General features: G+C 42.4%; 1 protein-coding gene across 1 annotated transcript; it reads left to right on the top strand.

The window, feature by feature from the left end:
• The first annotated feature begins 418 nt into the window (after positions 1–418).
• On the top strand, positions 419–25922 carry LOC109411874 (sideroflexin-1-3). The gene is made up of 5 exons (XM_019685499.3): positions 419–1404; positions 14466–14814; positions 14897–14982; positions 24929–25056; positions 25129–25922. Exons 1-5 carry the CDS (start codon positions 1250–1252, stop codon positions 25371–25373), a joined length of 963 nt encoding a protein of 320 aa, XP_019541044.3. The 5' UTR covers positions 419–1249; the 3' UTR covers positions 25374–25922.

Genomic DNA, 25922 nt, shown 5'->3' with positions numbered 1-25922 from the left:
TTAAGAAAAGGGGTTTAAATTGTATTGTTTCAAAATCCCTCAAAAAATTTAAGAAATTATTTGAATTTTTGCATATTTCATATACCAGTGTTAAAAAGTAAATTTTCAAAAACTAAATAAGTGATCAAATAGCCCCTTGTTCACAGTACTGACAAGGATGAATTCTTCACATTCTCTCTTTCTATGTCCAACTGACCGTGATAGTAGCACGCATACTCCAAACCGGCATTTCTGGCTATTATCGCTGTTACAATGTGTGTAGGCTTGGAATTAAGGGGAAGCTATAAGCACCGATGTACCCTAGCACATGGTTTTGCGTGGGAGTTTTCTCGGTTGTAGAAGAAATTCATGCCAATACTCGTTTTATCATACAAATAAAAGAGTGTCAAAAATAGGTTCATTCCCGACAAACTAACTGGGAACAGTCAGTGTCAAATCTTCGTCAAGGTTGATGTGTATAGTCTTTCTACTGCGAAAAAAAATCTCATAACTGAATCAATTCTCAAACAGACAGACAGTCAATTACATATAATTCAATAGCAGATAGTCTTATCATTCACGAAAAGTGTGCACGTACCTATAGCTCATCTCTCCTCTTCTGGACCATTTGAATAACATATTAATAAGCTGATAATCTTTCGCACTTAACAAAACTCCGAGAGACTGTCCACCTCTTATCAGCTGCTCATATGAGCTCATAATCGTCATTCAATCGTCGCGGCGAGTCTACCGAAAAATCAGTAGGCTCTTGGTTACCGGAGCGCGAAACGACAAGTGAATCCATCTCAGCCTCCTCAGTCGGTGATATTACTGCAACCAAAGCAGGCTTAGTTTTCGTTCGTTCGGGTTCGTTCGCTCGAGGGGATCCTTATTCTGGACACAACCGGGCCTGGTGGTAGTCGTCGTCATTATATAATCCATTACTTGGATTGAATAATCCAGGGTTGAGGGTTCTACCTCGATAGTGTCTACAGTGTGTTCGTGTTCACAAGTTCCAGCAGGAAATTATTTAAATTGCATAGCTGTGCAGTTTCGATTGTGGAAGAATAAGAACACCTAAAGTGGAAAAGGTTGAATTCATTATACACTGCCGATTTTGCTGAGTGGTGTTCATTCGGTCCGGTACCTAATACCGATTAGAAATCTGTGCAACCGAAATTCAATCAATTTCTCAGTAAGATAGCTACTACTCAAAGTAGGCTTATTTTAATTTAGGCAAGAAGTTAGAATAACAAAAAATCAACCAACAATGAATCTACCTCGCGTCAATCTGGACGAGCCTCGATACGACCAGAGTACCTACTTGAACCGAGCTAAGCACTTTTTGATCGTAACCAACCCGCTGAATGTGTTCGCCACCGAGGAGCAGCTGGACCGTGCCGCGCGAATCGTCAAGGATTATCGGTGAGTGAATTGTCTTGATAGGTTAATGAGCAGGGTTCTATAGGCGATAAAGTAATATTTTTTGGTAGTCTATCGCGAGATGAAGATGATCACATTCTAAAAGCAAAAATCAATGAAAAGTCATGTTTCAAGAATCTATTACCTTTGCAAGAAACATGGCAGAGGTTCTGGAATAATTGCTAACGCTTCACTATTTATTGCATCAATTTTTTTTCAACGCCTCCATGCATGCAATTTTTATTAAAACTAGTTGTACGTACCCGGCAAACTTTGTCTTGCCTACTGCGTTTTTTGAAGTTTCAAGTTTCTATCCAAGACCAAGTCTCCGGTCACAAAATGTATGGAAGCTTGATCTTCTAAAACTCTCAATTTTTCCATGTTTTTCGCCTCATAAATTTTCCGTGAGCGAAAACTTACAGAACGAAACTGAGACGATCAAAATCGGACCTTCCGTTCGCAAGTTATGCGCGGTCCCACGTATGCCACTGCATTTAGATTTTTAGAAGTTACAAAATGAATTACAAAATCTGCTTCACAAATGCAATATAATTATCGATGGAAACAACGATCAATTATTTAAAAAAAATCTGGGATATCCACAAGTTTCATTCAAAGATTCCTCTTAAAATTCCTTTAAAGATTCCTTTAAAATTCCAATCTGGAATTTCTCCATACGTTACTTTAGAGATGTCTCTAGTAGTTCCTTCAGAGTCAACCAGGAGGATTCAAGGATGCCTCTAGGCGTTTCTAGGAGAAGGTCTGTCAGGTATTCCGACAGGAGTACCTTCAGGGACAACTTAAGGAGTTCTTCAAACATTCTTTCAGGATGATTCGGGAATACCTTCAGGAGATCCATCAGTCCAGAAGATCCTTCAGGGATTCCCATGAGAGGTCCTTCAGAGATCAGTTAAGGAGGAGTTTCTTCAAAGATTTGTTGTTATGTTCCTTCAGCAATTCCTCTAGAAGTCCAATCAGGAATTTCAGTTCGCAGTCCTCGGCGAGATTCGAATGAACTGGATAGTTCACCCGAAAACCTTACGGAGTTTTGCACACCGTCCGTCATTGCACATTGGGCAAAATCAAGCCCAAAGGTGGAAAAAATTAATAACTTTCTTAATACAAGACCCTATGTGACCATCGATGGCTTATTCGAAAGCAAATTTTCTCAAGAATTGGTTGGTGGATGATTCATGTACGGGCAACTACTCTGAAGCGAGTTATAGAGCCCGTTTTACCCCAGTTCCGTCATTAATGAACTTGTATGGATATTATCTTTATAAGTAGTAGTATATAAGTATATAAGTAATGACTCATCGTTTGGAAATGTTTGGAATCGGTGATATTAGGATGAGAACTACTCATATTTGTATGCGTGAAAACTCAAATATTTCCAATACTTTGAGATCAAACTCGCCAAAAATAGTCTCTTCAGAAATAATCCATGTGTATTCGATCATTTATTTAGTTATTGTCACGTAAAAAATCTTTAATAAAAATAAAAAATGAATTTTTACCTTGAAAATATACCATTGCCTAATTTACCCCACAATACCCTAAAATTCCATCATTTTAATGACTTTTAAATACAAGTTCATTAATGACGGAACTGGGGTAAATCGGGCTCTATAACTCGCTTCAGAGTAGTCGCCCGTACATGAATCATCCACCAACCAATTATTGAGAAAATTTGCTTTCGAATAAGCCATCAATGGTTACAGTGACCCCACAATTTATGAATCGGCAAAAATGACCACAGTTTATGGAACACTCCATTTGATCAACATGGTGATTCATAAATAGTGTGCAACAATTAAGGTGATTCATCGGTGTGGGGTCACTGTACATAGGGTCTTGTATTAAGAAAGTTATTATTTTTTTTTTTTCACCTTTGGGCTTGATTTTGCTTAATGTGCATTGCTTTAATCAGTCTAGTCGGTCTAGTCAGCTTCCCAGGAAAGCCGTTTCGTCCATTCTCCATAGCTCAACGCGGTCGAAAACGCTTTGAAGTCGATGAACAGGTGGCGCGTTGGGACATGGGACCTGGTGTTCACGGCATTTCTGGAGGATTTGCCGTACGGTGAAGATCTGGTCCGTTGTCAACCGGCCGTCGATGAAGCCGGCTTGATAACTTTCGACGAACTTATTCGTTTTAGATGAAGGCGACGGAAGATGATCTGGGATAGCACTTTGTAGGCAGCATTCAAAATAGTGATCGCCCTGAAGTTCTCACATTCCAAATGGTCGCCTTTCTTGTGAATGGGGCAGATTATCCCTTCCTTCTACTCCTCCGGTAACTGTTCAGTTTCCCAGATCCTGACTATCAGCCGGTGCAGACAGGTGGCCATACCATCCTTGACAGTTGTTGGTTTAGAGCTGATGAATGGCATCCTTAACTTCCCTCAGCGTGGGAATTGGTTCATTTCCGTCCTCCGCTGCACTGGCATCATCGTTTCCTGCGTTGCCGTGGACTCCCGTGCCTACGTTATCCACGCCATTCAGGTGCTGATCGAAGTGCTGCTACCACCTTTCGATCACCTCACATCCTTCCGTCAAGAGGTCTCCGTCCTTATCCCTGCACATTTCAGCTCGCGGCACGAAGCCGTTGCGAGATGCGTTGAACTTCTGGTAGAACTTCCGTGTTGCTTGGGAACGGCACAGCAGTTTTTCTTCGCATTCCGCTTCTTCCAGGCGGCCTTTTTCTCCCAAAAGAGGCGGGTCTGGTGCTTCCGCTTCTGTTTATAACGTTCAACGTTCTGTCGGGTCCCTTGCTGCCACTGGCCAATTAAAAAAAAAAAGCATCATTGTAGGTTGAAAACCCCTCCCATGGACAATTTCTGGCTACGCCACTGCTTACTGTAGCATTACCGCCCACGCTGCGTTCTTCTCCTCCAAAACCGTTCTGCATTCCTCGTCGAACCATTCCACAGTGGGGAAAAACCGACCCAAAAAGGCACCTAATTATTGCGGCTGATTGCGATCTTTGAAGCCCGACTTTTCCGAATGGAAAAATGCCAAGGAATCGATTGGTGATAGTTTCATCCACCGGAATTGAGTGTAAGTGTCCATTTTGTCCCATTTTCCCCTAAAAAACACTGTTTTTCTGAATTAAATAATCGTTTCAACTGATTGCGGCTAACCAACCAATTTTTTATTGATGTAGAATTGACAGGTGCATTCTATGGGGCATACCTCGACCTGTGTCTTTGACTGGAAATGCCCATTTTGCTTCATTTTCCCCTAAAAATACTGTTTTTCTGGATTAAAAAATAGTTTCAACTGATTGTGGCTAACCAATCATTTTTTCCTAGATGTAGAATTGACAGGAGAATTCTATGGGACACACCTTGATTTGTGTCATTGACTGAAAGTGCCCATTTTGGCTCATTTTCCCCTAAAATACTGTTTTTCTGAATAAAAAAATGGTTTCAACAGATTGCGGCCAACCAACTAATTTTTACCTGATTTAGAATTAACCGGCGCATACTTTGGGGTGCACCTCGATATATGTCATTGACTGGAAGTGTCCATTTTGCCTCATTTTCCCCTAAAAATACGGTTTTTTCTGAATTAAAAATTAGTATCAACTGATTGCTGCATACCTACCATTTTTTTCTTGATGTAGAATTGACAGGTACATTTTTGAGGCTCACCTCGATCCGTATCATTGACTGGAAGTGCCCATTTTTACCCATTTTCCCCTAAAATACTGTTTTTCTGGATTAAACAATTGTATCAACTGATTGCGGCCAATCAATCAATTTTTACTTGATGTAGAATTAACCGGCGCATACTTTAAGGTGCACCTCGTTCTGTGTCTTTGGATGGTGGTGCCCATTTTGCTCCATTTTCCCCTAAACTACGGATTTTCTGGATTTAAAAATAGTTTCAATTGATTGCAACTAATCAATATTTTTTTCCTGATGTAGAATCGACCTATGCATACTATGGGATACACCTCGCGCTATTCGTTAGACTGAAATTGTCCGTTTCGCCCTATTTTCGCCTAATTAGTTCCAACTAATTGCGGTTAACCAAGCAATTTTTTTCCTAATGTGAAATTAATCGATGCATTATATGAGGCACAACTTGTTTTGAGGCATTGAGTAGAAGTGCCCATTTTTCCCCTTTCTCCCTAAAACACTGTTTTTCTCGTTTGAGAGACAATTTCAACTAATTTAAGCTAACAATACAAGTTTTTCCTCATGTAGAATTGATCAGTGCATATTGCCAGACAAACTTTGTGTCATTGATTGGAGGTGGTCATATTGTCCTATTTTCCCCTAGAACACTGTTTTAGTTAGTTGGAACGAACTTTTTAACCCAGAAAAAACAGTATTTTAGGGGAAAATGGAGTGAAATGGGCAATTTCAGACTAATGCATAGCACGAGGTGTATCCCATAATATGCATAGGTCGATTCTATTTCAGGAAAAAATATTGGTTGCAATCAATTGAAACTATTTTTAAATCCAGAAAACCCGTAGTTTAGGTGAACATGGAGCAAAATAGGCACCACCACTCAAAGACATAGAACGAGGTGTGCCCCAAAATATGCGCCGGTTAATTCTACATCAAGTAAAAATCGATTGGTGAGCCACAATCAGTTGAAACATTTCTTTAATTCAGAAAAATAGTATTTTTAGGGGAAAATGGGGCAAAATGGGTACTTTCAGTCAAAGACACAGATCAAGGTGCGTCCCAAAGTATGCGCCGGTTAATACTAAATCAGATTGAAAATGATTGGTTAGCCGCAATTAGTTAAAACTAATTTTTAATCCAGAAAAACAGTATTTATAGGGGAAAATGGGGCAATATGAGCACTTCCAGTCAATGACACGGGTCGAGGTGTGCCTCATGAAATGTACCTGTCAATTCTACATAAAAAAATGGTAGGTAAGCAGCAATCAGTTGAAACTAATGTTTAATTCAGAAACTGTATTTTAGGGGAAAATGAGGCAAAATGGGCACTTTCATTCAATGCCCTAAATCAAGGTGTGTCCCATAGAATGCTCCTGTCAATTCTACATCAAGAAAAAAATGGTTGGTTAGCCGCAATCAGTTGAAACTATTTTTTAATCCAAAAAAACAGTATTTTTAGGGGAAAATGAGGCAAAATGGGCACTTCCAGTCAAAGACACAGATCGAGGTATGCCCCATAGAATGCACCTGTCAATTCTACATCAATAAAAAATTGGTTGGTTAGCCGCAATCAGTTGAAACGATTATTTAATTCAGAAAAACAGTGTTTTTTTAGGGGAAAATGGGACAAAATGGACACTTACAATCAATTCCGGTGGATGAAACTATCACCAATCGATTCCTTGGCATTTTTCCATTCGGAAAAAAAATCACTTCAAAGATCGCAATCAGCCGCAATAATTAGGTGCCTTTTTGGGTCGGTTTTTCCCCACTGTGGCATTCGTTTCGTCGATTTCGTTCCACGAGATTTTGCGCGTATGCCGAGGCGACATCCGGTTATTTTAGTTGTCCTAGTTTGTACCGTGGCGGTCGTCGGTTCCGTACATTGCATTGTTGATGACGGAAAGTTTTGGGCGCAGTTTGACCATAACCCGTCAGGTGCCACGATAGGTCTTGACGTCGATAATGTCGGAGAAGTGCCGTTCGTCAATCAGAACGTGGTCGATTTGAGATTCCGTCTGCTGTGGTGATCTCCTGGTGTAACGATAAGGGAGGCTGTGTTGGAAAAAGGTGCTACATATGGCCATATTTTTGGTTTTGCGAAATCAATGAGTCGTAGGCCGTTTTCGTTCGTCTGCTGATGGGCGCTGAACTTACCAATCGTCGGTCTGAATTCCTCCTCCTGGCCTACCTGAGCGTTTAAATCTCCTATGATGATCTTGACGTCGTGGTTTGGGCAGCGGTCGTACTCGCGTTCGAGCTGCGCGTAAAATGCGTCCTTGTCATCATCAGTGCTTCCGGAGTGTGGGATGTGCACGTTTATTATGCTGATGCTGAAGAATCGGCCCTTGATTCTCAACCTGCACATTCATTCGTCGATCAGCCACCAACCGATCACACGCCTCTGCATGTTGCCCATCTCTATAAAAGCGGTTCCCAGCTCACATGTGTTGCCGCATCTCTAGTAGACCTCTAAACGTTCGCACCATAGATCCTGTCCAACACACCTCCTGCAGCGCTACAATTCCTTCAGTAGATCGGCGAGTATGCGAGTGCTCCCGATGAAGTTGAGAGATGTGCCGTTCCACGTACCGAGCTTCCAATCACAAGTCTCTTTTCGTCACTGTGCTAGTCGCCATCGTTTCGTATTCTGCTTCTCTTGTTGATTTTTCAGTGCTTGTCTTTTTATGGCTGGCTCGCAAGGCCTGACATCAACCCACTAACCCAGGAAACTGGGCTTACCTTCCCGTAAGCTACGGGTTCTGCATAGGCATTTCCTCCAACTACAGTGCTAAATAGCTAGGCACAAGTGCCAGTACTCCCGTTTGTCCGATCAATTATGCATCACATTGTATTATCCCAAGTAACCAAAAGTTCAGATAAAAGGGTACTTTATAAGCTAAGCAGCTCGTTCGAGGTTGCTCATTAGCCTTCTAAGCAGCTTCATTTTTAAGTAATTTTGGAACTTGAAAGTTCACATAAGCACACTGGATAGCCTTCTAAGCAGCTTCTGACAGAACTTTGACAAAATTTATGCAGAAACAAAAATGTGTTTTCCAGAATCACAACCCTGTTCGTGGGTTTGTGATTCATGTCTGGAAATTGCTACTGATAATTATATTTTCACACATGTCGCTGCTATGTAGATTTGAACTGGATCCTCCTGCGTGATAGCTGGCCGACTTACCGCTGCGCTGCTGAAGACACTTGACAATGTCTAGCTTACTTCACTACTGTACAAATGTGCAAAACTAGCTGCCGACAGAAAATCGATTCAAGTCAGACTTTAGCTGCTGTTCACTCAATCGCGTAGGGTTCTCACGCAGCGACTATCGGTTCGAATCCGATGGGCGGCATTTTTTTTTGCTCAAGTCTACTATTCATCGATTTAATAAATTCATATTTGTCCTTTATTCGTGTATTCTTTAATAGTTGTTTTCTGTAAAAGAAATAAATTTAATCTTCATTGAAACACAATGCTAATGAACTGAACTTCTATGAACTTGAAACCTTGAAAGTTCCGACAAAGTTCCGAGTAGCATCTTAAGCAGCTTCAAAGTTCAGCGAAGTTCAGATAAAGTTCCGAATGTAACTTTCTGGCTGCTTAAGAGGCTAACAATGAGCCTTGCCGGAACTTGTGACCGAAGTTCCAGCAAGGCTCATCGTTAACCTCTTAAGCAGCCAGAAAGTTCCATTTGGAACTTTATCTGAACTTCGCGGAACTTGAAAGTGCATTTTGCCATGGGAAGCGGAACTTTCGGTTACTTGGGATGTAATTATACTATAAACTAGCTGCCCCCGGCAAACTTTGTCTTGCCTACTGCGTTTTTTGACGTTTTATGTTTCTATCCAAGACCAAGCCCCCGGTCACAAAATGTATGGAAGATCGATTTTCAAAAACTCTCAATTTTTCCATGTTTTTTGCCTCATAAACCTTCCTTGGGTGAAATCTAACTGAACAAAACTTAAACGATCCGAATCGGACCATCCGTTCGCAAGTTATGCGCGGTCCCACGTATGCCACTGCATTTTTATATATATAGAAAGATACCACATGCACATGCACATGCAAGATTTTTTGAGAATATTTAGATTTTTTTCGAAATCCTCGCATTAAAATCCTCTGAAATTATTGATTTTTTTTTATAATTGAAATAAAAGGTTTGCCAAGGATTTGTAATGAATACCTACTTAAAAAAAAACCTGTGGGCAACATTGCTTCAGATGCTCTAGCGAGCTTACAAAATCCCAATCAGTGAGTTGCTAGAAATTCGTTCTTTCCTTTCAACCATACGCACCAACTTGTGCTTTTTCTACGACAGTTCCAAAGAATAAATTACTAGCTAAAATGTACAAGCGCCAGTTTTGCATTGATTTCCAAGTCAGAAAAGTGTGCTTGTCGATGACTAAAAATAAAATCATTTTCAAATAAAATTTTCACATCAACTGTAGTACCGTAAAATAGGGTAACTTTGATAGTTTTTCAGCAAATTTTCTAAATATTTTTCCATGTAACAGTATTTCCCCTAGTTTCAATTTTTTATAACAAGTACTGGGGTAGGGTAAGGGAGGTATTTTGGACCCCTTTACAGTATGCGGCAGGAAAAAATGCGAAAGTGTTTTTCAACTTCAATCCTTTTTTTTTCGTCCATTTGACGTTACCCCTATATGTGTCAACGTTCCATGATCGCTAATAGGCTAGTTTTCTGAAAAGTTTTTTAAAAATTTTCCCATTTTGGTTACTAACCTTTGCAGGGCGGCGCCTGAAGCAGAAGACAATCAAAAATTTTCAAAACGCAGAAAAGTACACAGGTCGCTAAATTTCGTATCTGATAAAACAAAATATTTATTTTTCTCTACAATATCATCATACATGTATGTACTTATTTCATCTAGTATTTGAAACTACATGGCTCTGGATCAGTGTGGTCTGGTTGTTCATCGAATTTAAGCTATTTTTTACCGTTATAGTCACTTTGTTTAATGACCATTGGGCGCGCAGTTTATTGATACCCGCTAATTAGGCTTACATTTTCACATGTTAAACATCAAATATGTTCATTTTTATTTTGCAGTGCTAGAATATAGACATTGACTGATTCACTGTCATGAAAAAATAGTCATATATATCCCATATTTAGCGTGTAATAGTGCCTTGAACTTTTCGCATTTTTTCCTGCCGCACCCTGTAGGAAGTGGATGAACAATCCAGCGAAAAAAGAAGGTTCTCACTTCAAAATATGGATAATTTCAGTAGGCATTACGTAGAGCAACATGTTTTCTGTCGAAAAAGGCCAAACAGGACTCAAAATTGTTGTAGTAAATATAAGAAATATCAAAACTCCCGAAGAATCTCGGGCTTCTATTTTGGACCACCAAGTGCACATATTTTGACCCACCAAATTAAACTTCAATTGATTGATGAAATGAAAGCCACCTCAGCAAAAATTTTACATAGTTAAAATAACGTGAAGTTTACATCTTTTCTATTCTTTTTTTGAGGCAGGGAACGTTTAAAAATTACGTAACGGTAAAAAAGATTAAATTTTGTTGCAATTGTAAGTTTTAATGCATTGTAGTACGATGTTTCATAAAAAAAAGGTTACGCAAAACGTGTATTTATGATGCATGACGTCAATCCCCATGCATAAATTACGTAACGCTTCATATTAAAGTGTGAAAGTCTAGTGATTTTGCTAAAAATAAGGGCGTTTCACACATATTGTATTGAGTGGAAAGGCCATCAAAAATAAAGTAATTTGAATGATACGTAATTTGTCAAACATACATTAGATAACACAATGTCTCAGTCATCAACTAATTGCCGAGAAGGACAACTTTTCTAAACTGGATGACTGAAAACCTGAAAATTTCAGCTTGTCGAAAAGTTGTTAAGACTCAAATCGAATCAAAATTTTAAAGTTAAACAAATTTTAAAGTTAGAACAAATCTAACCCACAACAATCTCATTGTAAAAGAAACGTATAACAACTCAGATCACGGGAGGTCCCAACTTATTCTATTTATCTGTTTTTAGAGTACATTACATTGACATGAATATTTTCTCCCTTTAGAAGGAACTGTAGAGATGGATCTGACAGGTGGTCCAAAATATGTCCACATCTGATTATGTTGAACATATTTTGGCTATACCTCAAACCACCATTTTAGTAAATATTATCGCTCCACCAAGGTTGAGAAAAGTTTATTTTGAGTTCTTACAAGGCCCTAACTACATTTACATGAAATAAATATTTATTTGTAAAATTTAATACCTCTTCGAAGCCGTCTACAAATTTGTCACCTTCTTTGTTTTGGAAGTGTAAACATTTTCTCTATTTTTGATACTGAACAGCATATTTAACTGACATCCAGAATAAAAGTCATCACATAGTTGAATACTTTTTTTATATATCTTTATTAACGAGATTTTTAGCCCTTGGCTAGTTCATCTCGGGACCCACGCTTCACTTCCCTTCCGAAGGAAGAACTCACATTTTGCGAGTTTGTCGGGAGTGGGATTTGATCCTAGGTCCTCGGCGTGATGGTCAAGTGTTCTAACCATCACACCAGGTCCGCTCCACAGTTGAATACTTTTCGAGTTCCAATAAAAATGTACCAAGATTTAGTAGAGATTATGTGATAAATATCATAAAACTCCCTAGGTGGGCCAAAATACCTGCCCGGTCCAAAATACCTCCACTACCCTATCAGTTACACTGCTCGACAAAATTTTACAAAATTTGGTGTTATGGGATGAGAGAAAAAAACAGGGGTTTGGGACCCTAGAAGTGTCATAGTGAAAGATTTTTAAAAAAATATTGAACCGAGCCTTCACAGTTCAAAACCGGAGTTCGTATGGAGAACTTGGGGTGTTCAATTGATATGTGCATTAGAACATGCCGTGCAAATTTTTAGGCGTTTTCGGTATTTGGGTTAATTTCGTTATTGTCTAATGCCTAAATATATGTACAGCGCGTTCTAATGCGCATATCAATTGAACACCCCAAGTTCTCCATACAAACTCCGGTTTTGAACTGTGAAGGCCCGGTTCAATATTTTTCAAAAAATTTTTCACTATGACACTTCTAGGGTCTCAAACTCCTGTTCTTTTATTTTCTTATCCCATAACAAAATTTAGTGTTGAACGGTGTTATCAATTGCAATTGAAAGATCCGATAATTTTAAATAATTTGAATGACTTTTAATTTTTCATATGAGCGAGAATCAAATTTTCATTTTGGGGTAACTTTGATAGTGCCCTGAAAAACACACCAAATCATTGAAAATAATCACAGAATAAAATCTTACGAGTATGAACATGTTTAGAGAAGCCTTGTGGAAAATATTAGATTAAGTTTGTGGAGTACTGAGCGTAAAAAACAGTTAGTTTTGCTACCAAAAATCATTATCTATGTAAAACTATATTTCTAATGTACCGTTATGATATGATTACATGTTATTCATGGTGAGTTCTCTTTTTTTGGTTGTTTTTAATGTTTTATTAACAAATTTAGAACACATCAGATATAACTACATGAAATCAAAAGGGAATTGCATACTTTTAGGCCTTTATCGGTGTATGGAGATTTATGTCCCAATTCACAAAATTGAGTCCAGTTTGTCCCTGGGCTTGGATTATATCTTCCAGGAAGCTTTGATATCAGGCATGTGGCCGATGTGCTTTGCAGTAATGATTGGAATAGCTGAATGTATAATCAATGGCAAACAATTCTGTAAAAATCAGATCTTCAAGTCGTCTGATATAGTTATACTGATCATGCTGCTGCATAGTATATCGAACATTTGTCGAAGTCATTTATGTGCCGGGAAATTATAATTCCAAGTTGGTGAGAATATTACAAACTGAGGGAGGGTAATAGGCCCAGTCAGACCCCTGAATGGGCAATGTGGGTTAGTGTATGGGAATGCCATTGAAGGTTTGTAATATTTTCCGAGGCTTTCGAAATCCAACAGCCAATGTGATATTATCTCCTATGGTGTTGTAGTGCGAATGAATGATCTCATTATATGGGAATTCGAACCTTGTAATGTATTGTTTATTAACCTCAATTTTCTAAGCTTGACAAGGTTTTAAAGACAAACATGAGATGAGAGAATTGCCTAATAGGAACGTCACATCAGCAAAGCTTTTACATATGCAAATGCTATCCATGGGGTCATGTCTAGCATTTAATATGTATGGCAATGACTGATTCTTACCTAGTAGGGGTACTACAAGACCACGCGGATAATTCGATTAAAGGCTTAAAAAACAAGGTATATGGAGTACATAGCTCAAAATTTCTAGAGCACCGTTTTTTTTTGGAACCGTTTAACGGATATGGCTGAAAATGCATCATACTAGTTGCCCAGTGATTGTCAACAGGGTGATGCATTTTCATTTAAATCCGTTTAACGGTTCTCAGAAACGGTGCTCTAGAAAATTTGAGCTATGTACTCCAAATACCTTGTCCTTAATTGGGGATAATTTATTTTCCAGAACTGAAGGGACGTTTTTTCCGGGGTGACTGGCGAGTCGAAGAAGGTTAAAGTTTCTGTTTGTTATAATTGACAAAATAAACAATCGGGCGCTTTTTTTTCTATGACTTGCTTGGCATTTTGTGGATTATTGTTTTTTGATTTTGGAAGGTATGCGATTCATTATTGAGCCTTAAAATTATTTTGCATCTGAATAGCATTGATATTGTCTAGTCTGTACCAACACCCTAATCCCACACCAAAATACCCTTTTCCTATCCCATGGCGTTTATGTGGTCAGCAAATACTATTCAGTCATTACCCCTCCTTATCATCGGCTTTGGAATGACTTGCGCTCTCATTGCCCCACCAAATGCTGCAAAATGAAAATTCACAAAATTGAGTCCAGTTTGTAAAAACGCACTTCGTTAAGAGATTCAAGGCCTGATTTGGAATCTACTATGATGGATCTACCGAGAATAAGAGGCCATCAATTGAAAAAAAAATTCTGATTGTTTGAAGGGGTTGACAAATGATAGAAATATCATCAATTTTTATTTTTTGCCCAAAAAGTTAAGTATAAACTCGGTTTTAATGAAAATACACTTAAGATGGACTTTCATATGTATAGTTTTCATCTACATTTGCCTTTTTTAACTGGTTGAAGGAATCATAGTTATAAGATAAACTATATCATGCCTGTCGCACTATCAAAGTTACCCGCATTATCAAAGATACCCTATTTTACGGTATTGAAACTGTTCGATGAAGGGGGGAATGAATTTTGGAGAAAATTCAAAAGGGGTACACGGACTGAAAAAGGTTGAAAACCACTGGAGTACAGAGTACCTAAGTGATACTTACCTACTAATATAATATATTTGTCGCAAATCATGTTTTAACTAACTTGGTAACTAATTTATTTACTTTCCATACTTCCAGCGCCGGCAAACCGGTCCCGGACGTCACGTCGGTGGACGAGCTGTGGGCCGCCAAGTACCTGTACGACAGTGCATTCCATCCGGACACCGGCGAGAAGATGCTGCTCGTCGGCCGCATGTCCGCCCAGGTCCCGATGAACATGACCATCACCGGGTGCATGATGACCTTCTACAAGTCGACGCCGGCCGTCATCTTCTGGCAGTGGATCAATCAGTCGTTCAACGCCCTGGTCAACTACACCAACCGGTCTGGGAAGTCCCCCATCAGCCAGGAACAGCTGCTGACGTCGTACTGCATGGCCACCGGTGGCGCCCTGGTGACTGCCCTCTCGCTCAACCGAATGGTGAGGGTAAGTGTTTAATGGGAAATGTTCTCGAAGCTCACGAAGTTCACGGAGACGATTAACCACATATGTTTCTTCTTAATTTCAGAATGCACCGCCACTTGTTGGACGGCTTGTGCCGCTGGCAGCCGTGGCCGCCGCGAATTGTATCAACATCCCGCTGATGCGAATGCAGTGAGTATTTTATATACATGTACATACATAGATATAGAGGGACATTGCGTCTCAACTGGATCTAAATGCGAGCAGAAAGAGGGCTCGTCTCTGGCGTCACGTGTTCGCCGATAAATCCCAAAAGATTATGCAAGGAATGTTTGTGAGCGCGCGCGCGCGCGAAAAAAACACAAAAAAACTGGTGCAAAAATAACGCGCCATTTGTGACACATATTGAGCGTGACGCGCGGTTTAGCATGCCTGCGTGCGTGTCGCCGCTGCCTTAAATGCGACTTTGATTTTTGGATCTGCAGCTCAGCTGACTGCTTCTGACGACTAGTACGCTCACTTGCATGTGATTTGGGTGTAGAGAGAGATACAAAACCAGTAAATCCTGAAAATAGATGGATTTTTGTAAGCATTTATAACAAGAAACTATCCGACGCAATATTGGATGATGTTTTGTGGATAATGGAACAAGAGCAAATAGCTATTCTTTGGCTAAATGAGTGTCACGTATAGTGGGTCCTTTAGTAGTTGATTTATATAGCTTCTCATGTTACATTACTGCATCATTATCAGTAAATAATCAACGATCAGCTTTCGCTTCGCCTGCAATCGCTGAGTAAATAAATTCTTAACTGTTAACGCTCGTGGGCCCTGTTAGCACTGACCGCGGTTTTAACTGTTATCAGTGGGCATAACCTCGATGACAGCGAAGGCCATTTCACTGCAAAGCAAAGTTCAAGGTTTTTTTCTCATCTGTAGAGCCTTTTAACCACTGCGTCCATTATTTAGGAATATTGTGGTATAACCCATATTAATTTGGGTGCTAATCGATTATCCTGACACAATTGAGCTGTGATGAACATTGGTTGATATAGCACTCGATCCCAACTAGGCATAACTCGTTTTATAAAGTCTATTACCCTGTTAGTATTACTTTGCCAAACTTCCAAGGACTCTATTAACCCTTTTCCAAATATTGACAACCTTTGATTGGACAGCTCTCCACAGCTGCAGAGTAAATGTTCAGCGGTTTCGATTTCACCTTGGCAAAAAAGACACTCAGATGATTGGATTTTTCCAATCTTGTGTAGATGGTACCTACTGGGGCAGTGACCGTTATTACCCTCAGGTCTTCCTTGTTTAGATTTAGTATGGTCCTGGCTTTTGTTGCACTAGGTGTTATAAATCTATTTGCAAGTCTGGATGTATCCGTGGCATTCCAACTGGTTTCTACCATAGACATTTCCCATATTTTTAGTTTCGTCCTAAGAGCACACTCAAGAACTCCACAGAATGGTTCTGGGCCTTTTTTTTTTCTAAACCATAGAGGAAAAATCTGCTCAACAGACACCCCAAGAAACAGAACTAACTGAATAGCAGTTTCTTAAGCTAAAGTTTGCTGAAGAGTGGTTTGTTCCACTCTTATGCAGTAAAAATGTTTGTTGGGACCCTAACAGGAACGATAGGGTAGGGGTTAAAGTTAAGGTAGTTAGGGGTTAAGGCCGTCTTCTACAACAATAGTAAAAGCCAGGACTACTCTCTCCTCGACCGACTAAAACACATTCTTATGGTTGCCAAACGTTTCATCTCTCCGGAACCATCAAGAAAGCATTGCTTCAAAGAAGGGCTAGTGCACATCGCACCCTCAAGGTTAGCTGCGTAGCCTGCAGCAATGAACATCGATGACTCGCTTTGGAGAGTCCGTCACGGTAGCATGCTGGCGCTTAGCCAGTTTCCCGAGTGATCCTCACCACTCCCTTTGTCCTTGGAAGGCGGGCAGGGTCAACCCCGCCCGCGCCCAACTGCTTAGCAGACTTCAAGAACTGATGCCCACGTGCAACCCGATCTGACCTGCCCGCAAAGGAATGGTATCTCTATCCTTCAGGCCCTATCGGATGCACCCGAAGGTTGCAGACAGCAGGGTCTCGCCTACCCCGACCCTTACCGGGGACTCCTTTCCAACCGAGGGCTCGGATCCAACCCAGTAGACCGACGCCACGACAGCACCGTTACCGGGACTTCCTCTCCGCGGCCACTTAATCGCTGTCGATCTCGACCGCAGGGCACCGTTATGACCTACAAAGCCGACTCCGAACCCCTGGACCACCTCTTGTACCGCATCTGAACTAGCCATTCTCTGAGGCCACGCGCTCCCTACTTTGTAGCTCCCAGACGATATGGGTGATATCCGTTGAAACGGCGTTTCAGCTAACCTCATCCCTACACTCCTCTGGACCAAATTGTCCGGAGTTGTGTCCTCCCCGCATGTGGCAAGCATGCGGTCACGCATTGTGCGAATACGCGGGCACACGAACAAAACGTGTTCCGCCGTTTCCTCTAAACCATTGCACATTGGGCATTCGGAAGAATCCGCATGCCCGAAACGGTGTAGATACTGTCGGAAGCAACCATGACTTGAAAGGACCTGTGGTAAATGGAATGTAACTTCCCCATGGCGCATATTGGTCCAACTATCTACCCTCGGTATCAACCTATGGGTCCACCTTCCTTTGGTGGAACTGTCCCACGCGCGCTGCCGTTTGACCATAGAGACCATTCTGGCAGTCCTGTGTATGCCTCTTGTGCCGCGCATTTGAAAGCACTCCATGTTCTCACTGATGAGGATGCCGATAGGCACCATACCTGTAATGACGCAGAAAGCGTCGTGTGACACGGTACGGTGCCTCCTCAGGCACATAAGCCGGTTCGCAACCCTCAGGCACATAAGCCTGTAAGTACTTTCCAGCTTCCGTCAGTAGCATTCGGCACTTAGCGCAGTGCCCCACGCAGGGCCTAGGTATGAACGTAGCAACACCCAGAAGCTTGCACTTACTGGCGTACACCGCAGAGCTATTGGACATCATCCGGAACAGTGCCGCAATAGCTGTGGAGGTTCTTTTACAGGCATAATCGACGTGGCTACCGAAGGTAAGCTTATCATCGATAATCACGCCCAAGTGTTTAACGGAGCGCTTTGACAGGATAGAGCACTCACCTACACTGATCTCCACCTGCTGCTCCGACTTCGGGTTGTTAACAACCGTCACCTCAGTCTTGTGGTGACCCAGCTCCAGTTTCCTGGACCGCATCCACACCTCCACAACCTTGATCGAGTGGTCGGTAGTCAACTTCACCTCCTCGATCGTTTCATTGTAGACTTCTAACGTAATGTCGTGGGTAAATCCGACAATCTCCACTCCCACTGAGTACTCTAACCTCAACACCTCGTCGCACATGACATTCCATAGCACCGGACCCAGGATGGAACCTTGCGGGACTCCTGAGGTTATGTGAAATCACTTCCAACCCACCTCCGTGTCGTAAACTAGTACTCGATTCTGATAGTAACTTTCGAGAATCTTTTACAGGTACCCCGGTATCCCCAGACGGCAATATCAGACCAGCTGGCGCTATTAAACACATTCCTTACATCCAGAGTCACTACCGCACAAAAACGAATTCCCCTCCTCTTAGGCTCGAGTGCTTTCTCTGCGGTTTTTGTAGCCGACAAGATAGCGTCTACGGTGGACCTCCCCTTCCGGAAGCCGTACTGGTTACTCGAAAGACCATTTTAGCCCTCGGTGAACCTCAACATTCTATTGAGGATGATCTTTTCGAGCACCTTCCCCGCCGTGTCTATCAAGCATATTGGTCTATATGCCGACGGGTCTCCAGGTGGTTTCCCCGTTTTTGGCAATAGTACCAGGCTCTGCCTCTTCCAAGCTTCTGGGAAAACTCCCTCGTCCAGGCATTTCTGCATAGCAGACCTGAACATCTCGGGACGGGAGCCTCTGCAATAGCTACTTTTAAGGCCAGGTTCGGAACTGCGTCCGGACCTGGAACCTTACCTACGCTAAAGGACTTTGCTATCCCTGCAAGTTCCACATCGGTGACCCTCTCCTCATTGCCAGCCCCAGTCCACGGCTGTCCTATGATAGGAGGCTAAGGACTAGGATCATGACGCGGAAAAAGCCCCTCGACGATCCCCTCCAACATCTCTGGAGATTGCTCTGTAGGAGCCATTACACCTCTCGTCTTGGCCATAACGATCCTGTAGGCGTCACCCCACGGGTTCACATTGGCACTCTGACAGAGACCCTCAAAGCAGGCCTTTTTGCTTGCTCTTATCTCGGTCTTCAGCGAGGCTTTTGCAGCAGCGAACACCACCCGCCGTTCGTTTCGCTCTTCCTCTGATCGTGCTCGCTGCATCCGCCGCCTAGCCCGTAGGCAGGCGCGGCGCAGGTCCGCAATCGCGTCGGTCCACCAGTAAGCCGGTGGCCTCCCATTTCTAGGGTGGACTCGCCTAGGCATGGTCGCATCACACGCACGTGAGAGCACCGCTACCAGCTCATCGCCGTCTAAACCGAGTAAGTTTCGCTCACAGCGGAGCGCTTCCCCAAATACCACTTCGTCGAAGTATGATGTCTTCCACCTGCGAGGGTTTGGCCTTGGCCTAGTCGCCACTTCTTCTACCCGCTGCCTGCTGTTGTTGTAGTCGTTACTGTAGCGAACCGCCAGGTGGTCGCTGTGAGTGTAGCTATCATGTACTCTCCAGTTCGAACTACTTGTTAAGCCAGGACTACAAAAGGTCACGTCAATAATTGACTCCGCTCCGTTTCGACTATAGGTACTTTTGGTACCGACATTAGCCAAGTCGACATCTAAGATGGCCAGTGTTTCTAGCAGGATCTGACCCCGCTAGTTCGTGAAACGGCTTCCCCATTCCACGGCCCAGGCATTAAAGTCACCCGCTATTACCACCGGCCTTCGCCTAGTTAGCACGGTCCAGCATCTGCGTGAACTGCTCGATCGGCCACCGCGGAGGCACATAACAGCTACTTTGGCAACCACGAAACCCTTATAGGTAGTAGACACCAGCTCCTGAACGGGGTTCAGGGCATACGAAGCTTGATGCTGCACCCTGTCTGGCTAGATTGTCGGCCTTTTCATTTCCCTGAATTCTACAATGGCCTGCCACCCAGTATAATGTTACTTCGTTCCTACTGGCCAACTGCTTCAGAGAAAGAATGCATTCCCACACTAGCTTGAATTGGCACGTGAATGCCCTTAGGGGCCGTCCATAAATGACGAAGTTCCCATACCTAATACATGGTTCATAGCAATTCCAGGGACTCCCCCCTCCCCTAAAATGCTACGTCATTTATGGACGACCCCTTAGCGCAGTTATTGCTGATTGACTGTCTGAGAAGATGCATATTCTTGGAAATCTGTAATTTCTCCTCAGGCAAGTATTAGCACACTCTAATATGGCTTGAATCTCTGCTTGAAACACAATGGGACTACATCCCATTGGTATAGCTTTACTTATACTGGGCCAAAAACTCCAGCACCAGTATTTTCCCCCATCTTAGGCCCATCAGTATAAAATACAGTAGAACCTGGACGTAAGCTTGGCACACCAGAATCCCAAATATAGCGTCTTGGTTTAACCATATTAAAGGGAACGTCATAGTTGGTCTTCGTAATCATCAAATCCTCTACTGTTTTAATACCGTCGTGCGGGGCTACTTTTGAAATACGGGGCTACTTTGGACACTTTTGAATATGTTTTTTGAAATGTAAAATATGTTTCAAATCTGTTTGATGTCTTTGGGACTATTATGACGCAATATTTTCCCCTTCATTTGGTGGAAATTGTTTTTCAAACAAACCCTTTATTGCTTGTCAGGAGGCGAAAAAACATCGAATAAATTATAAAAATATACATAACGTATCAGAACATTTGCTCTGTAAGCATTGTTTCTACAGTTCATAAATTTCAAAGGGTTGCTCAATTCGTGCAAGAAGTATCGACGTAGCATATACAATCGAATATTTGTATCGATACACATTATAAATGACCGTTTCACCTAAATAAAGGATTGATTACCCCAGAAAGCCTTTAAGTCTATATCAAAATATCACGCTGCTCATAATATCAAAGGTAGCACAGAACCACCTAAAATGCATATATTTATTGAAATCATCTATGCTATAGTATACAACAGAATCGGTACAAAGTAGTATTCTAAATAAACCTGAAATTTTAACTGCAGTTTTGTTTTAATTATGAATGTCCAAAGTAGCCCCCCTCTGGTTCTATATGAGATGTCTCCGATTGGTGTATGGGCAACTTTTTTGTTTATTGATGGATTTAGTTCAAATTTTGCATGCATCCTACATACATACTCACAATTATTATGTGTAAAAAATGTAGAAATCCATTCACTACTCTGGGAGTTATAATGCCATAAAGTTGAAAAACCATTAAAAAGTGTATAAAGAAGCCCCGCACGACGGTATTTGAGTTTAAATTGAAGTCTTTGACGATCTTCAAATGTCCTATTAGATAACCTTCTAGCAGTTTGTTGTGACGCAGAAACTGCAGGGCACTTTTTGCCGCTTGCAGTTGAACAAATTGGTGCAATGGTAACATATTGTGAAAGGCATCTAATGCAACCGATGCATCGATGCATCGCGATGGTGTGCTTTTCATTGCCCCTATAATTGATATACTTACTTACTTACCGATCAGGCTAAGGCCGGGGTGGCCTCTGTTGTAGATAGTAGCCGCCTCCACTCCACTCGCTCCATGGCTGTTTGTCTCCAGTTCCGCACTCTGCGTAGGGTCTTCAGATCGTCCTCCACTTGGTCGACCCACCTAGCTCGCTGCGCTCCACGTCTTCTTGTACCGGTCGGATGACTCTCGAGAACCATTTTAGTCGGGTTGCTATTCGACATCCTGATGACGTGACACGCCCACCGTAGCCTCCAGATTTTCGCGGTATGGACGATGGTTGGTTCTCTCAACAGCTGATGCAGCTCGTGGTTCATTCGCCTTCTCCTAGTTCCGTCTTCCATCTGCACTCCGCCGTAGATGGTACGCAACACCTTGGTTGGTCCTCTGCACGTAGGGTCCATGTTTCGTGCCCATAGAGGACAGCCGGTCTAATCAGCTTTTTGTAGATAGTTAACTTCGTGTTACGGCGAACTTTATTCGATCGTAGAGTTCTGCGGAGTCCAAAGTAAGCACGATTTCCTGCCACAATGCGTCTCTGAATTTCTCTGCTGGTGTCGTTGTTGGCGGTCTCCAGTGAGCCCAAGTACACGAATTCCTCAACCGCCTCGATTTCATCACCGTCGATATAAATTCGGGGTGACGGGCGCGGTAATTGCTCCCTGGAGCCCTTTGCCATCATGTACTTTGTCTTCGACACATTAATGACTAATCCTATTCGTCTGGCTTCACTCTTTAGTCGGATGTACGTTTCCCCCATCGTCTCAAATTTACGAGCCATAATATCAGTATCATTAGCGAAACCAAGCAGCTGAACGGACTTCGTGAAAATCGTTCCATTCGTGTTTATCTCCGCTCTCCTAATTACACCCTCTAAAGCAATGTTGAACAGCAAGCACGAAAGACCATCACCTTGCCGTAACCCTCTGCGAGATTCGAAGGGACTCAAGAGTGTCCCTGATACTCGAACTACGCACATCACTCGATCCATCGTCGCCTTGATCAACCGTGTCAGTTTATCCGGGAATCCGTATTCGTGCATAATCTGCCATAGCAGTTCTCGATCGATTGTATCATACGCCGATTTGAAAGCATCTGCGCGAGCGGTTCAGCTTCTCGTAGAACTTTCGTATGTCCTTAGCGCGGTACAGCTCTTCCATCCCTTCGCGATCTCGTTCTTCCTGCTGGCGCTTCTTCGTCCGGAAGACTGAGTTCTGCCTGTTCCGCGCCTGTTCGTAACGTGCCACATTCGCTCTCGTACGATGTTGCAGCATTCTCGCCCATGCTGCATTCTTCTCGTTTTTCAACTGCACCCTAAAATGAAACAACACAGGCTTGTGTACAATGTACACAGGCTTGTGTACAATGTACACAGATTTGTGTACTACTAGATCAGCCTCCACCCCTGTGTCAAATGTACACAGTCACTTTTCTGGCTCTAGCGCGGGTATGGGAGCAAAGTTCATAACTAATTTTCTCTGAACGATGACATGCATTATCAGGTATCGATCAATGCAAAAATAATTGTTAATTTTGTTTTCATGCCAGCGCTGGAGCCGGAAAAGTATCTGTGTACATTTGACACAGCGGTGAGGCTGATCTAGTAGTACACAAATCTGTGTAACTTCTGTAACCGTGTGTTCACATTCGCCGTCGTACCAGTCGTTTCTGTGATTCGGAGTCGCGAAGCCTAGTGCTGTAGCCGAGGTACTATATATGGCAGATCGGATGTCTCTCCAGCCATCTTCAAGTGTAGCTGCGCCAAGCTGCTCTTCCGTTGGTAGGGCCACTCCTAACTGCTGCGCGTAGTCTTGAGCCACTTCTACGTTATGCAGCTGCTCGATGTTGAGCCGCGGCGTTCGACTTCGACGCGTGGTGATAATTGTCGAAAGTTTTGAGCGCATGCATACAGCGACTAAGTAGTGATCCGAATCTATATTCGCACTGCGGTATGTGCGGACATTGGTTATATCCGAGAAGAATTTAACGTCGATTAGAACGTGGTCGATTTGATTTTCTGTTTGATGGTCGGGGGATCTCCAGGTGGCTTTGCGAGGGAAGAAGGTGCTTCGGACTACCATGCCACGTGAGGCTGCAAAGTTTACGCATCGCTGGCCGTTATTATTCGATACGGCGTGCAGGCTGTTTCGCCCGTTTACCGGTCTGTACATTTCCTCCCTTCCTACCTGCGCGTTCATATCGCCGACAACGATTTTCACGTCACGCGGCGAGCAACCATCGTATGTTTGCTCTAACTGCGCGTAAAACCCTTCTTTCTCGTCATCAGGTCTCCCTTCGTGTGGACAGTTGACGTTAATTATGCTGTAGTTGAAGAAACGGACCTTAACTCTCAAGATGCACATCCTTGCGTTGATCGGCTGCCACCCGATCACACGTTGTCGCATCTTGCCTAACACTATAAATCCTGTTCCCAGTTCATTGGTGGTGTCACAGCTTTGGTAGAAGGTAGCCGCTCGATGCCCGCTTTTCCACACTTTCTGTCCAGTCGAACAAAGTTCCTGCAACGTCACGATGTCGAAGTTGCGGGGATGTAGTTCGTCGTAAATTATCCTGTCACATCCTGCGAAACCTAGTGACTTACAATTCCATGTTCCAAGTTTCCAAACGTAGTCCTTATTTCGTCGCGTGGGTCTTTGCCGATTGTATCGAATCGTATTTTCTCCTCCTGTAATTGATATACATGCAAGTTTTTGAAGCTTGCTTAGTTTCTTTTGAGTGGTTACCTCGATTGTTTTATGCCACCATACAAGTGAAGCATATATAACTTTTGGCCGGACTAATGCTGCTTAAATCCAGTTTGTCATGTTTGGTCTCAGCCCCCAGGTTTTCCCTAAGGCTTTATTGCAAACCATCTTTCCATCAACGTCAACAAAGTCCTCTGCAAAGTGATCCTTAACAGGATACAGGAGAAGGTTGATGCAACTCTCCGACGACAGCAAGAAACAGGATTCCGTGCCGGATGATCCTGTGTGGACCATATTGTCACGCTCCGTATCGTCTTGGAGCAAATTAATAATTTCCACCACTCTCTCTATATTATGTATCCTATCATCGCTAGTGTTTCTCATCGTAATCGACGAGATCCTGGTAGGTGCGATTGTGTGGGAATTATCGTGGAAACAGAGTAAAGTAAAATACGTCCAGTCAACTATCACATTCAGATTCGTCTATTTTCTTGACCATCATCAACATTAAAAACATAAACACAGACCTTGACACAGACAATGTTCGAATTCATTTTTCGAAGACAGATTCTGTCACATACCCGCAACTGGAACACATCGCTTACACTCTAACAGATTGATCGTGCATGTAGTTGTCCGATTGTTATCTGTTTTGGAATTTAGCTGAATCTACTTAACTTTTTTTTCTGACAAAAAAAAAGTTTTCTCATTTTTTGAATTTTATATCTATTTACAGAGAACTTCAAAATGGCGTCACCCTGATCGATGACGATGGCAAAGAACTTGGCCAATCGGTACGTGCAGCCAAGGAAGGCATCGCTGCCGTCACCTTCAGTCGTATTCTTATGGCAATGCCAGGCATGGGTAAGATACCAATATGATCTATTATCTACTACATATTACCATGACTAAACAAAATCAACTTTTCACCCACAGTACTGACCCCGGTTCTGATGAACTCCCTGGACAAGCGGGGCTTGCTGAAGCGCATCCCGTGGGCCAACTCGCCCATCCAGATCCTGTTCTGTGGCTTCTGCCTGACGTTCGCGACTCCGCTGTGCTGCGCCCTGTTCAGCCAGAAAGCTTCCATCAGCGTGGACAGCCTGGAGGGTGATCTGCGCGAGAAGATCCGTAAGGATCGCCCGGAACTGAAGGTCGTTTACTACAACAAGGGCTTGTAATTTTCCTCGACCGACCGATTCCGGCTACAGGGTTTGACTGTAGGCTAGAGCATTTACTCAACAAATTTTAGGACATGTCGAATATATTGCAGAATATGGATCGCAGAACAGGAAGAAATCGTGCAACAGACAATAATTTATGAAGCGCATCTACTGCTGTCCAACAATGTTTCGTTCTTAATTTTCTGTTTGCGTTGTAGTAATGTTAAGCGAATAATTGTTGTCTAATTAATTATTCTGTGGAATACATTTTGTCTATAATCTCGTCTGAAAGCTATCGTGCCATCTACTGCATTTAGTAAACTTCTGCTGGTCAAAGAAAATAGTAAACTTCATTCCAGTCAATAGCATTGCACAAACAATCGCCGGGCATAGAGCAAATGAAATAGCCCTTAAAAGACGTATTTACAAGTAGATTTTAGTAGTAGAGGACTATAACTTTGTTGATGGCGTATTCATCGCTTTTTTTTTTTTGTTACCGTTTGTGGAATCTGTGTCTGGAAATTGTCTACTTGTAGCACAAATAAAATAGAATGGTTTGTGAAAAAA

Source organism: Aedes albopictus, chromosome 1 (genome assembly GCF_035046485.1).
Source record: "Aedes albopictus strain Foshan chromosome 1, AalbF5, whole genome shotgun sequence".
Taxonomy (NCBI): domain Eukaryota; kingdom Metazoa; phylum Arthropoda; class Insecta; order Diptera; family Culicidae; genus Aedes; species Aedes albopictus.
This window is presented reverse-complemented; position numbering and strand designations above follow the sequence as displayed.